We start from the raw sequence: 14,853 nt of genomic DNA on the forward strand, positions 1-14,853 counted from the left end.
TTTCCGAAAACAGTTATCCGTGTCTCTATAATGATTTAGTATTCTCAGACAAGCCTAGAATCCATATTGCATTTCCCAGCACTTACCGGTGTCCTGAGCATAACTTCTCAACTAGCTCTGCATTTTAAATATAAAATAGGACCAATGAAATCCTGCTTTGGACATGAAAAAACTATCTCCAGGCCTATTTGGTACAACACAGAACTCAGTGAGGTGTTAATCCGGAGACAGAATTTATTGGTGGACTTCAATTTCACAGTGTGAAACTTTCATGCAATATGACACAACTTCTGGGATGCCACCACCAAAAAAAAATGCATAATGTTTTATTTCAGACAAAGTGATAAATACCTTTCTATTTAATTCATATCTCAGTGGAAACAGTTAAAGAACTTTGCAAATAAGAGAACTATTTATTGCATTTTAGAACATGCTTTAAAATAGCCATCAAACATTTTATAGGAGCCTAAAATCTTTTTTTCATGAGGGCACTGAAATTTAGATTAACTTGATTTCCAAGGTCAGTGTGGAATAAGCTATAAAATTATTCTGGCTAGAGCAAATACTGGAGGAGTATTTAGAATGGAGTTTAGAATTGTGTTAGCTTTTTTATGCTAATGGATAATCGGTTTCTGTGAAAGTGTCCTGAAAGAATTAGACACTCTGTTCACGTTAGCTTCTGTAATAGTTTCAGACAACTTTATTTGCAGTCATTATTTTGTTCAAAGATACTGACAAAAATCTACTTTCTTATCCTTATTCATTTGTAACATCATTGAATTTATCTCGGATTCAATGGCAAAAATATGCTGGCATCACTTCATTTACAGACTTTCATGTAGCATTTCTCATTTCAAGTTTTTATTCGTTAGCAGAATGATACAGTGGCTATGTTAAGAACATGACAAAGATTGTGGATCTTGAAAAAGGGGGAGAAGGAGAGAGGAGAGAAGAGGAAAAAGGAAAGGAGGAATTTGTCTTGATGATCGTTTTTACCCTCAGAATACACCTTTTTTTTTTCAGTTTTGTATGTAATTAAGTAAATTTATGTCATTTTCTTTTGAAAAATGTTCACATCTTAGAAGAATGGTTTTGCAGGGTGGCTGTACTAGTCTTGTATAATCCTGTGAAAAGCCGCATCCTGTCAACTGTTGTTTCACATCTCTCCGCAGAGCCAAGCTGTCGACCCAGAGACCTTCTCCAACCAGGACTCGAGCATCCTGATGGAGCAGAAGGCTCCGGTTTTCTCGCAGCAGTACGCGGCGCAGGCTCAGATGGCGCAGGGCAACTACGCGCCCATGCAGGACCCCAACTTCCACCCACTGGGGCAGCGCCCGGGCTACGCGGCCCTGCGCATGCAGCCCCGGCCCGGCCTGCGCCCCACCGGCATTGTCCAAAACCAGCCCAACCAGCTGCGGCTCCAGCTGCAGCACAGGCTCCAGGCACAGCAGGTACAGCCTCAGCGGCGCCCACTGACTGCCAGCTTGCTCCAAGTGGACCCAGTCTTAATCGTGTACTGTGCTTTGTCATAGTCTGATTCCATTTTTAAACCAGAAACACTAACAGCAGCGAGTGTTGCCGAGACAGCAACTTGTGCGTTCTCTTCGATTTTTTTTCTGGCATCTTTGTACGATTCTTTCTATAATACTGTGCAAGAGTGTGCCTGGTATTTAAGCCTAGGCAATACATTAAGCCTAGGCAATACTTCTTTGAGCAAGGCTGCAGTGGTCCTTTTTGTTATATAAGTCTTTTTCTGTTTATAATATCTTGACCCTTACAGCAGTCTAAATGGTTTTGTAGAATCATAGAGAAGTTTGGGCTAGAAGGGACCTCCAAAGGTCATCTAGTCCAACCCCCCCTGCAACAAGCAGGGACATCTTCAACTAGATCAGGTTGCTCAGAGCCCTGTCCAGCCTGGCCTTGAACGTCTCCAGGGATGGGGCATCTACCACCTCTCTGAGCAACCTGTGCCAGTGTTTAATCACCCTCATTGTAAAAGAATTCTTCCTCATGTCTGGCCTGAACTCCACTCTTTTAGTTTAAAACCATTACCCTTTGTCCTGTTGCAGCAGGCCCTGCTAAAGCCTGTCCTGATCTTTATTATAAGCCCCTTTTAAGTACTGAAAGGCTGCAATAAGGTCTCCCTGAAGTCTTCTCCTGCTTGTTACCTACATCCTTTCATTTCCCTTGGCCTAGGTCTACTTTTGAGGATCATTTTAATTTGTTGGGTTTTATTCATTTTTAAATATATAGGTTCATGGTACTATAAATAAGATACTAATGCTTTTCTAGTGGAGGAGGAAACATCATGGGATTGGGAACCAAGAGCTTCTACTTTGAAGTTGTGATACCTTAACACTAACACAGGTTGCCCAGAGAGGTGTTAGATTCCCCATCCCTGGAGACATTCAAGGCCAGGCTGGATGGGGCTCTGAGCAATCTCATCTAGTTGAAGACATCCCTGCCCATTGCAGGGGGGTTGGACTAGATGTCCTTGAAAGGTCCATTCCAACTGAAACTGTTCTATGATTCTAGGATCATTTCTGTCTTCAAACATAGGGCTAGGGTCTAATGCAGAGGAAACATCAGCAGTCTAGTCCCAAACTCAAAAAGAACAGGGACTATAGGGCAGCATATTTGATAAAAAGGTTAATGCCTGTGTTATTATTTTATGGTATATTATCTCCTTAAGAAACAGGATTCTACGAATGATAATAGGACTTGAGCAGAAAAACTGGTCCCTGATTGAATATGTAAAACTAGGTCCTCAAACCATGTGATCAGGAAGTAGATGTATTAATATATAACTCTGTATATATAGAATTACCCTTTTCTGTTTTTCCTTCCTAACACTTTTGTGTTTTGGTGTTGGGTTGTTGGTTTTTTTTCCTTTAGAATCGGCAGCCACTGATAAATCAGATCAGCAGTGTCTCCAATATGAATCTGTCTTTGAGACCTGGAGTGCCAACACAGGTGAGCAAAACAGTACTTTTAAAAAAAAAAAAAATTCTGTTTTTTTGTTTCTCCCTCCAGTTAAATACAGTAGTAATGCTATGTGGTAAATACATACATTATGTTCTTAAAGCTTGAATACAGATAAGGCAGTCTGTATGTTAAGAAGTATTTTACTGTTTTATTCCTGAGTCTTTCCTATATTTACATGTGGTGGATGGTTGTTTACCAGAGATATGATGTAACTGCATTTTTAACCAAGCTTCTCATTTCCGAAAGATGCATTTTTTTAATGAGCTGCTCTATTTGCCGTTACAAATCACTGCAACATTAAACACTGCTATTATTTCGGTTACTGACTCTTGCACTGTTGGAAGTCTTTCCCAGCAGAAGCATTAATTAGATTATTTTCTTCTGTTTAATATTATTGTTAATTGTGTGTTGGGGGGAAGAAAAGAGCTAGAATCTTCCTGATTGCCCCGGTGAAGATGCCTCCACTGGTCAGGTTGCCTTAGAAGAGGTTGTTGATATGTGGCGGTGGTTCTCCCTGCAGGGCCCTATCAACGCGCAGATGCTGGCGCAGCGACAGCGGGAGATCCTGAGCCAGCACCTGCGGCAGCGACAGATGCAGCAACAGCAGCAGCAGGTGCAGCAGCGCACGCTGATGATGCGAGGACAGGGCTTGAACATGACCCCCAGCATGGTGGCTGCTGGTGGCATTCCAGCAACCATGAGCAATCCACGGATCCCGCAAGCGAACGCACAGCAGTTTCCGTTTCCTCCAAACTACGGTACTGGTTCCATCCACCCTTCCAGTGTGTTCTGGCAATCCTAACTCCCCAGTATCCTCCCCTGTGCTGGGTCCAGTCCCCTCTCCCACAGCCCCTTGCTTACCTCCCTGGGAACAATGGGAAACATGGAGCTTCAGGCCCATTGGCAACATGGTACCTTCCACTTTCCTGGCACTAGTACGGTGTATTCTCTGAGCACGGCTCTGGTTTTTTTGAGCAGAAGTGTGATGTGATGTGTGTGTTTGCATGTATCTATACATGTAAACACGTACAAATATGTATGCACACAGAAACATATATATGTGTATGTATTGACTTGAGGGACTCTGAATTTTGACTACACTCAGCAAACCAATATATATAGTAAAGAGTGCCAGTGAAGAAAAAGATATATATTGATGCTAGTCAATGGCATAAGGTGACAAGAAGCTTCATCAGAAGAAAAGCTGTACATAGTCCTTTAAAATTATTTTTATATTGGTGGGGACTTTTTGCATTTTGGTAATGAGATATTGTTGTAAGTATCAGGTAGATTCTTTCCCCAAAAAGGTGATTCTTCCTGTGTGCATTATAATGTGAAATTAGCAACTAACTATTGAGTTCAAATATTACAAATTCATTTCAGATTAGGTATTTCCTTCCCTGTCCTTAAACATATGTGTAATATTATAGCTAATTTTTAATGTATTTTACGAAACTGTATACTGCTTTGTTCTGGGGATACATGGTGCAGTTACCTCCATGCAGTTTTTGTAATACAGCTTCTTTATAAGTATTGTATATTACGATCATATTAAATAACATGTAATGTGCGGTTCTGCTGATATGACAGATTATGTCCATCTAATTCAAAATTTGCTATCTACTCTTATTGATCTGTTATCCTTCACATCAGTAAGAAGTCATGCAGACAGTGAATATAGCAATATATTTCATACCACCTAAGTCTTATACCAGCATTAGGGGTGGCTTGTTTCTGTTGAATATGCTGTTTGTGATAAACTTAAACAAGACCAAAATTACTTGGTTTAAAACAAAATTTCTGCACACAATTGGCGTATAACAACTTAAATTATGTTTTCTTTGCATCTAGATATTTTTTTGGTTTTACAAAATCGTTAAGTGCTTGCACAAAATGTCATCTGTTTTTGCAGGAACACAGAAATAGAGATACTAAGGTTCTAGGAACTTCAGAAAAAATTGAAAATTATAGCGTAAAAGTTAGAAAGGTGGTGCTATGCAGTAAATGGGTCATGCATAACTTTCACCAGAAAGGATTTATAGACAGAAGCAAAATGTTTTATTTGTTGGTTTGAATGCAGTTTCTGGACAAAAAAAATAAATTCACTTAACAGGGTTTTTCTTTTGGTCTGTAGAGAGGAGAGACCACTTGTGTGATTGGGACACACAGGTAGCCAACATACTTAGCAAAACGATTTTTTTGAAGGTTATACATAAGTATTAGTTGATGATGTCTTGCTTTTAATCTAGATCCCACACTTAGACACAAAGTTATAGGTTCCACATTCCATAAGTAGGACTGTGTAAAGACATGTCTGCAGGTATGAGCTCTTGATTTGTTTTAACTTCGAATGTACAGTGGCTAAATTGCTGGTTTTCTTCTTCAGGTATTAGTCAGCAGCCCGATCCAGGCTTCACAGGGGCCGCCACTCCTCAGAGTCCACTGATGTCCCCAAGACTGGCTCATACGCAAAGCCCCATGATTCAGCAGTCTCAGGCTAACCCTGCCTATCAGTCCTCTACGGAAATGAATGGGTGGGCACAAGGGAATATGGGTGGAAACAGGTAAATCCAGAACAAAACCAAAATGAACATGCAAAGTAATGGGGTTGTTTATGGTCTACACTTATTTATGGAGCTGTTTATGTGTAATTGTTCGCTTGGTTTTTTTCGTTGGTAACTCTCTATCCTAAAAGAGATTTCTTTTCAATTTGGCTTGACGAGTTGGTTTAAATTCTGACTTCATACGAGGCAAAGTGAGTGCATAGCTAAAAGACCTGCATCCACACAATGCATTGCTTTGTCTGTGATAACTGATGAAACACTATATGTCCTTAAGAAGCACCTCTACTGCACAGTGAGCTCTAGCCCATAACATTTGTGTGGATGCACTTCTTCTGCATACAGTTTCCATGTGCTCCCACACTGCTTTCCACATGGCTGGATCAGCTGAACCAGAGCCTGTGCGTTCCCTACTGCTCTGGGATTACAGTGACTGGATATCACCTCCCACTTTAAAGGCTGGAGTGCAACCAGGTTCAGTCCATTAGTGCTTGCACATTCTGGTGGTCAGCATATACCTGTCATTCTCTGAGAGCATTGTAGCATGCCTCATGCATGCTGTCACCTTTTCAGCTAAGGCCCATCTCCCAGTCAGTAGAGCTCCAATATCAAAATATGGTCCACATTGAATAGGTTGGGTGTTGAACACTGTCAGGCAGCAACGAGCTTCCAGATGGCAATGATCTGTGCTTTTCAGTGGAAGACAGGAAGAACTATCAGGTTGGCCTACAACCTGTATCACTTGACACTGGGACGCACACAGTTGTCTCTAGCACAGTGCTTTTGTCATTCTGAAGTTCTCAGGTTGTTCTTACTATCCCAGCAACACATTTTCCTGCTGGTTGACAAAGATTTAATAAACCCAGAAAAACAGTGTTTCTGTCATGAGGCTGACCCAAGTTCCCCTTAAAGCAAATGATTTGTCTCTCATCCTTGTCCTTGGCCGTGCGTCTTCCTCACTGTCTTCCCAAAGCACCTTCAGGAGCCATAGGTACTGCTGTCGTGGCTTCTGCTGGGATGGCAGCAAGGATAGCTCGATAAGATTAATGGTTGGCTTGCTAAACTGCAACTCTGCGGACATGGAGACATGTCAAATGCATTTACACAAGCCACTGAATATTCACAATGATCTGTAGTGTACTGTTTCAGCCATCCAAATAACAACTGAAAAATGGGGTTAGGTGGCCTGAAAAGACATGGAGTTGGAAGGAAGAGAATGGGATTTTCTGAGTTTGGTCCTGTGCCCAGAATGCTGTTGCGCTCCCCCAAATCTCACAGTGCGCAGCAGTCGCATAGAAGAGTACCCAAGTGCAAGGTTGAGCGCTAACCCTGAGAGATTTCCTCAGCTGTGGGAGCAGCGCTTCGCAGGGAAGTCAGCCACAGATACGCAGGTGATTACTGTGTGCCACCTGACACGCAGCAGCCCTTCCACAGGATTTCAGTCTAGTGCAGATCCTCCAGACACATTGTCAGCAATAATTCCTTCATTGACTGGTGGATTACACTCCAATAGTCGAGAAGACTGATATGTAAACTGTGATGTGCCTTTTGGGAAAAATAAAAGTTTGTCATGTGGCTTTCAACATAAGAAGAAGGAAGATACTATCCAGAAAACTCTTGACATGGAATAAAATCTGGGATGAGATCTTCCACAGTTAGTCCTCCTTAAGTTATTCTGGCCTTAAGGGAACATAAAGGGTAATTGTCTTAGACTTCATGTTGGTTCTTACAGTGCCACATTTTCAAAACCTGATGCTAAGATTTAGTAAATGAACTTCTGCACAATTGCATGTCTATATTTGTGAGCCCACTTGCCATATTTGAATGTGCAAATCTGGTATTCATATGTGCAAATAGCCTCTTTTGCAAAAAGGTGTGTTAGACCAGATCCAATACCAACTCAAAAGTCCTGTGCTGTGCTAACACTGAAAGGAGAAAAAGTGGTTTTCCTTTTCTTCCAAAAATTAACTTTCCCAAACATATTTAAAATATATACAGAATCCTTTTAGACACCTAATTGGCTGTTACTGCACACACATAGCAGATTTGTACTCTGCCATAGTTTCACACGCAAAGGCATGTATTTTTGTGCACAGACGTGGGACCTTAAATGTTGAAAATCTATTCCTTAGCCATTAATGTAGCTGAAAACTAGTCTTTTCTTTGAAGTTTTCATAAATGACAGTATGTACAAACTCTAGTTTAAGGTATATTAAAAGAGAGTAGCTTCTTAGTGGCTTCAGCATTCTAAGTCTGACACATTGCTTTTTCCATTCCTTGCTGTAGCATGTTTTCACAACAGTCCCCACCACATTTTGGGCAGCAAGCAAGCACCAGCATGTACAATAATAACATGAACATCAGTGTATCCATGGCAACCAACACAAGTGGTATGAACAACATGAACCAGATGACAGGGCAGATCAGCATGACCTCAGCGACCTCTGTGCCTACATCAGGGTTGTCCTCCATGGGTCCTGAGCAGGTGAGAATTTAAGGACTTGAGATGACAGCTAGAGGATTTTCTTTGACTTTCAGTAGTTTTTCAGGTCCACTGTGTTGGGCTTGTAACTGCTCTAAGCCATTATGTTTCTTTTACTAGTTTTCTTGAGAAATGATAATGTTAAAAAGGCTTTGTTTTTAGCTCTGCACTCAGATAACCAAGGTGACTGATGAGGTAGAGAGCACCTTTTGCATCTAAATTTCCCATTGTGGCCTAGCACCACTGTAGCTAGCACGTGTAGTTGGTCCTGAACTCCCGTGGAAGCACGTGTGGATCTAGCTCCTGTTCTCAGCAGGTAAGTTTCCATAGCACAGTTGCAGGTCACCAGGTTCCTTGCCGATTTTCTCAGCAGGGGAGGCCAGGACTGAATGGCAGGCAGCTGTTTCCTAGAGGTAAGAGTGACAGATGCTGGCGTGGATGGTGTGTGAAAGATGCTACTGCCCTGTGTTTGTAGTATCAGACAATAAGCAGTCAGCTTCAAGAACTATGAGTCTGGCACCTTCACGAGGTCCTCACAAACAAGTTCTCTTAACTGACAGGTTCATATGTTTGTTTCAAAGCTGTGCTCCTGTTTGTTCAACACACAGACTTGAATTTATACCTTTTCTTAGAAATATTGGCAGAAAAGTACCTCTTATGTCTTCAGACAGTATCTCCTGTGGTGGACAATATCATAAACCTTACTTCTGACGCCATGAAGTCATAGAATCATTTAGGTTGGGAAAGACCTTTAAGATCAGGTCCAGCTGTTAACCTAACACTGTCAAGTCCACCACTAAACTGTGTGCCTAGGTACCACGTCTACATGTCTTTTAAGCAAATTCAGTGATGGTGACTCAACCACTTCCCTGGGTAGCCTGTCCCAGTGCTTGATAACCTTTCCAGTGAAAAAAATATTCCTAATACCTGATTTTCTAGCCTAAATTGGGTAATGGACTATTTACTTTTTTCATATTGTCCTTCAGCTTAAATAGCTATTTTATCGCATTTCTAAAAGAGCCATTCTATCAATATTCTATCAATATGTTTCTTTGTTGTTGTTTTGATGTTGTTGGATTTCTTTGGTTTAGGTTTCTGAGGCTTTTTTTTTTTTTTCAAGTTCAACAAGCTGCGATGTTTCAGTTTCTTCTTGTAGGCTTTAAATTCCCTTTCCTTTTCTGCACCTGTTCCAGTTTGAATCAGTATTTCCTAAGCACCAGAGCCATGTGCGTAACTCTAGTTCTTCTCCATTTTTCTTGGAATACTCTGACAGATATAGCCCCAGATCACATTTGTCTTCTACAGCTGCCACATACTAGTGACCTGAAGTAATCTGGATACTCCCAAATGTGTCACCTTCTCTGATATTCCTAGTTGCTACACTCAGCTATAGCAGACTTTTTGTTGTTATTAGTTCCCAAGAGCATACTGTTGCACATATTTAATGTAGTAAAGCAATAGTAAAACGAAAAAAGAAGAGAGTGGGGATTTGAACACAACAGCCCAGTCTGATTTCTCAGCATGCCAATGCTACATAACTTTCCCCAGGAACCTGAATTGAGAAACAAGCATTACAGAAAGAGATCTGGGTTTATTTCAAAGATTTCCATGCAGACTACTGTTTCCACTAGCACAGTTGTTGCACTGCTTTTCTTCCTCTTAGACTGCAAGATACTGTTTCAAGATAGTATGCATCTAACTTCCAGCAAGCTGAATAGGCTGAGGTTCTTTATCCATCTCAACATTTGTTTTTCAGCCCATCAGTCCCTTTCGCGGGTCTGCTTTAAACCCTGTTGTTGTAACCTCCAAGTATGAACAGAGTAACCAGAGATGGTGATTTAACAGCGACTGCACCAAAGCTGGGTAGAGTCAAGCTCTTGTAATTTCTCTTTCAATCCATGGGTTGTCTTGCTCTGTTGGTGACAATGTCACACTAGAGAGCACATACTAAAACCCTTACGATGGTCCCCAAATTTTCCACAACATGTTCTGCATAGATGAAACCTGCATTCTTTGTTCCCAAATGTATTGCCTGCCTTAAGTGCTCTGCCTCATTCTGTAACAGTAACCTGTTTTCCTCCTGATTTATCACCCCAGCACTGTGTCATCTGCAAACTCTGCAAGCAAATGTTTTATGTTTCATCTAGGTCAGAGGTGGCCAACTGGCAGCTGAGGGGCCATTTCTGAGCCACAAGACAGTACTTTTTAGTCCTCAGGAATGTTTGCTGTGCTGCTTCACATTTTCTTTGCTGAGAGTCAGGAATAAATAAAAATGTTAATATTGAGTTGGTTTATTTTTTTCTGTGTTCAGGCTGTAGTGTTTTATGATCTGGCATCTTTATTTAGCAATTGACCTAGGCTGTGCTAAACTTTTTCTTGTAACTGGTGGTTTTCAAAATGACTATATTTTCTGTAATTCTGCTGACAGTTGTCATTTCATTCATTCTTTTGGCTTTTCTAACAATATCACCTACACTTTTACTTATTTATTCATTGCTTTTTTTGTTGTTCTATAATACATAATTTTAACTTCACACATTCATCTCTTTCTAACCACAGTGAATAACAGCGGTTATGTTACGCATGTGTTCAGGCTACTGTAAAAAAAAAAAAAAAAAAGAAAGAAACAAACAACAACCCACTTCATATGTTATTGGATGGTTTTGGAAGTAATATTTTTTTTACTTGTTAGTAAAAAGCTGTGCCTGTGCTTATTTACCTGGTGAGAAGCACGTATAGTACTTCTGGTACCAAACAAGTTTGTTTGGCTCTGTCTCCTGTCCCTCTTCGTGACACTATATTCTATCATACAGGCATATCCAGAGCTCAGGAAAGCTAAGTTTGGTGTTTTATCTGTTCTTACTGGTGTATCTTCAGCTTCTCTTGTTTACAACCTAGGCTCCCAGCATCACCAAGCAGAAAATGAAGATTTTTGCCCAAAATGTTGTGTTTCCCATGGGCTTGCTGTTTATGATGCTTAGAGACTCTTTCATGTACTTGAGGGATCAGGCATTGTCTCATTATTGTCTTCTCCCTTATAATTACCTTAAAGCTCTCTAGGCTACTCTTACTAGTGTCTTCTTCTAGGAGGCTGATAGCAGGAATGCTGAAATGCTAGCTGCCAGCTCTGCAGGTTCCTTCTGCCCAAAACAGCTTGCCCAGGCACAGAGAAAGTCTCAACCTTCACAATGTTGCCCTGTTCACACAACTTGCTGTCTCCTGGTAATCAATGTCATCTTGCTTGCACAATGGACTGTTGGTATGGTTTTGCCTGTTACTTACTTTGCATCACAGGTCCATGTTATTTACTGAGTTGCCAGAGGACCAATTTGAAACCTGTGCAAGAGAAGAGACTTTTCAGTATATGAAATAAACCACTATCTAGACATCCACTTGGAGCAGATATTTATTAATCTGCACAGGTGCAGTACTCCCCAGGCCAGGATTATCATGGCATCTATGAACTGTTATCTTGAAACAGTATTTTGGTTTTGTTCAGCATACTGCATGAAAGGAGCTCTAGAGTGGTAGAAAACTTTTCTGATTAGACACCTTGTATATAATTCTGCTTTATTAGCAGGAGACTGTATTAATGTGCATAATTGCAAAGGAGTTGTAAAACATCTTCTGTCTTGTTTTAGTCAGATTTCGTATCAGATATAACACCACTTCACCTGCCTTCAGAAAAGAAGCCTGTGCATTCTGATGAATGTTGATCAATAGTTGTAAACACTTTTCAAACGTGGATTGTGTTACTCAGTCAAATGCATATAGATAAAGCTGCAAAGCTGTCTGCTGTCTTTCCAAACAAAATAGCGTTGCTCTTTTCCCTTCTGATTTAAATTTTCAGATTCGGGTTTAAAAGTCTGCGCTTTTGTATTAAGAAATAGAAAGCATCACCTGAAGGCTCGCAGCGCCAAACAACCAGTTTCATCAGAGCTGAAATTCGTATGGCAAAGAGATTTAAGTTTTTAATCTTTCCTGTTGAACTGCAGTCTTGTCTCTGGCAGCATTTGAAACTGCCTCTTTTGGTGCTTGCATGGGACTGCATTTATCTTTGCGATGTTTTGCAAAATCAGTGAACAGCAACAGAAACAAAAGTCAGGAGGACCTGAAATGAGATTTTAGTGTGGTAAATTCGAGACAGTCTTACCCTGTTGCTGCAGCAGGTTGCTGTTAGCTGAGTGAGGTGATGCAGCAGCAGAATCTCCTCTCCTTGGCAACACAAGTCTTCTAAAGGGCAGGTGACACAGAAAACATCTCTTTTCCTTCCAGCAAAATCTGGAGGGGCATATCTTTGCTATTATCACATCCGTCTAGTCTGAGGGAAGTAACAGAGAGAACCAATCCAAGAAAGACTCCCTAGGAAGAGGTTTCTCTCCCTGTAAAACTCCTAAGGAAAACTGGATTTTCTAGTATTTCAGAACTGTGCTGAAAGCTGTGTTTTGTATTTCAAACCAGTTCCTACACAGTGAGATTAATCCTTTGATTGAGAAAGCAATGCTGTAAATTTAGCAAGCTACTCTTTCCACATAACTAAGCATGACAGACCCCTTGGTTGTGCAAAAACACACAGTTTCAATACTTTTCCTGTGCTCTGTTCAGAAAATGGTTGAGACTATCCCTTTAGGAAAGCGTGCAGCTGCAGGTTTTCCCATTTAATGATATCTTTCTTGCGCTACTTATGAGCAAAAAAATAAGTGTCATTAAAACTAACTGAATAGTTGGTATAATTCAGCCTGCATGTTATCTCATCAGGCTTTGGAAAAAACGTGTGGTGGTTTGCAAGCAGAAAAGCTGTGTGTTATTGAGGTTAGAAAAGTAGTTATGTGTTTCTGCTTTCAGAACTTTCATAGCAGGCATGTCCTCTTCAAATAATACTGACCTAATTTGTGGAGCCTGCTTTGTAAACTGTGCACAAGGGTCATAGTATCAAGAATGAAATCTTTGTTGTTGACTGTGAAGCAGAATAATATGAGTCAAATACATGCTGTGCAAGAAGGGTGCTCTAGCTCTATAGTCACTTCCCCAACTGCAACATCATCTCTAAAGTAGATGTTGGTATATGCAAGTAGCATAGTGGTTTATAATTCATAGCCCTCTTCCCAACGTAGTTTTTTAATTAATTCTCCTTAATATCTTGTTACCAATAGGTTAATGATCCTGCTATGAGAGGAGGCAATCTTTTTCCAAACCAGCTGCCTGGAATGGATATGATAAAGCAGGACGGAGATGCAACACGGGTAAGAAATGGCAAACATAGACGTGCGGAGGCAGCGGCACTGTGAACACACTGTGGTCTGGAATGGATGCAGTATCTTTTTACTTACTTACAAAGTTGAAAGTCCCCAGGGTAATAGTAATTAAGCTTTTTGCAATTAATTTTTTTTAATTCCACTTTGGGTGACATCTATATTAAGTTCCTTGTTTAGATCCCACTAGCATTACCAAAGTGAATAATACAGAATACGTTTACATTAACAGAATACAGTACATTATTGAATTAACACACAGTCACATTCAGCAGACTTATGTATAGTTGTATTTGCTTTTTACAGAGCAATTACATGACTATTTGCTGATGATGGGAAAGACTTACTGTTTATTTATATTTGCACTGCTGCATGCTTAACCCACTTCATGTTTCATCCTGCCTAAGTGGTTTTTTCCACTGCTCATTGCATTATATATACTTAGGGCAAAAATCTTGTGAATTATTTAATTTGTTACTTTCTATACAGTGCTTCGTCTGAGAAGAGTAGGAGAACTGAACTAATTTTCACACAAATTTCCAGCTGACAGGGTAATTAGCGTTTGCTTAGGTCAAAACCGATTTGTATTCCGGACGGTAACAGTACTAAAGGAAAGACATTGTGGAGTTCTTGGCGTGGGGCCAAGTCAATGAGGTAGTTACGTGCCCCATCCTCAGCAGAAGAGTTTTTTATGGAAACAACCGGCATTTAACATAAGTTTGTTACAGCAAACGCGGCATTCCGAGCCCTGATGTGGCTTCAAAGTGGAACGCGGTATTTTCCCCGCGTGACCCGAGCATCGCAGCTGTGCAGACCCCCCAAAACCTCTCCGCACAGCGGAGCGGCCGCGCACCGACACCCGTGTCCGCCCCTGCCCCCGCTCCCCGCTCCCGCCGTGCCGGGGTCGCCACCTAGCGGCTGCCGTCCACCGTTCCCGCCCAGCGCTCGCGGTGCCGAGTTTTGGGCGGGAAGGCTTTAAAATTGGCCATTTCCTGAGCTCCCTGTGGCGACCGGGACAGACAGGTCTGGGCCGTCGTTCTCGCAGGAGTCATTTTTGTGTAACCTGCTGGAGGTCTCTCCCTTGCACCAGTGTTTCCTGTCATCTCCTTGGGTGCGGTGTTGACATCAGAAAGATGGAGTTAAGTAAATTAATTTCCCTCTTATGCTAAATCCAATAGCAAAATTTAAAGTTTTCTACTGTTAGAGAAAAAAAAATTCAATAATAGGAGAAACTAAAAAAAGTTGACTGCAAGTGTAGCAAGATTAGTGAAAATGAAGAATGTGGAAGTATTGAGGAAGAAGTAACTGTACATCCACTTTATTGTATCCCTGTGTGTGTGTGTGTGTGTGTGTGTGTGTGTGTGTGTGTGTGTGTGTGTGTGTGTGTGTGTGTTCAAAACTTCCTGGAGGCAAATTATTTTCACACCTCATGGTTCGTATCAAAATACAGGTGCCTGTCTCTGCGAGTGGAGAATTTGTGCATACAGAGTCACTTCTGCAGCCATTTCTTGGTCACTTTACTAAAAGATGCAGTATGTTCTGCTTTAGTAGAAGTTGTCACATACTAAGGTGT

General features: G+C 41.1%; 1 protein-coding gene across 6 annotated transcripts in view; it reads left to right on the forward strand.

Annotated features, from left to right (window-relative positions):
* The window catches only part of NCOA2 (nuclear receptor coactivator 2), a 189,973-nt gene that overhangs the window by 168,186 nt on the left and 6,934 nt on the right, over positions 1 to 14,853 (forward strand). For all 6 annotated transcript variants that reach the window (XM_071804021.1, XM_071804017.1, XM_065830022.2 and 3 more), the window contains 6 exons: positions 1,173 to 1,451; positions 2,896 to 2,973; positions 3,506 to 3,743; positions 5,372 to 5,549; positions 7,833 to 8,031; positions 13,182 to 13,271. In XM_071804021.1, coding sequence (XP_071660122.1) covers positions 1,173 to 1,451; positions 2,896 to 2,973; positions 3,506 to 3,743; positions 5,372 to 5,549; positions 7,833 to 8,031; positions 13,182 to 13,271 — 1,062 coding nt within the window. The remainder of the gene's footprint in view (positions 1 to 1,172; positions 1,452 to 2,895; positions 2,974 to 3,505; positions 3,744 to 5,371; positions 5,550 to 7,832; positions 8,032 to 13,181; positions 13,272 to 14,853) is intronic.

This window comes from Patagioenas fasciata, chromosome 2 (assembly GCF_037038585.1).
Source record: "Patagioenas fasciata isolate bPatFas1 chromosome 2, bPatFas1.hap1, whole genome shotgun sequence".
NCBI classification, from domain to species: Eukaryota; Metazoa; Chordata; class Aves; order Columbiformes; family Columbidae; genus Patagioenas; species Patagioenas fasciata.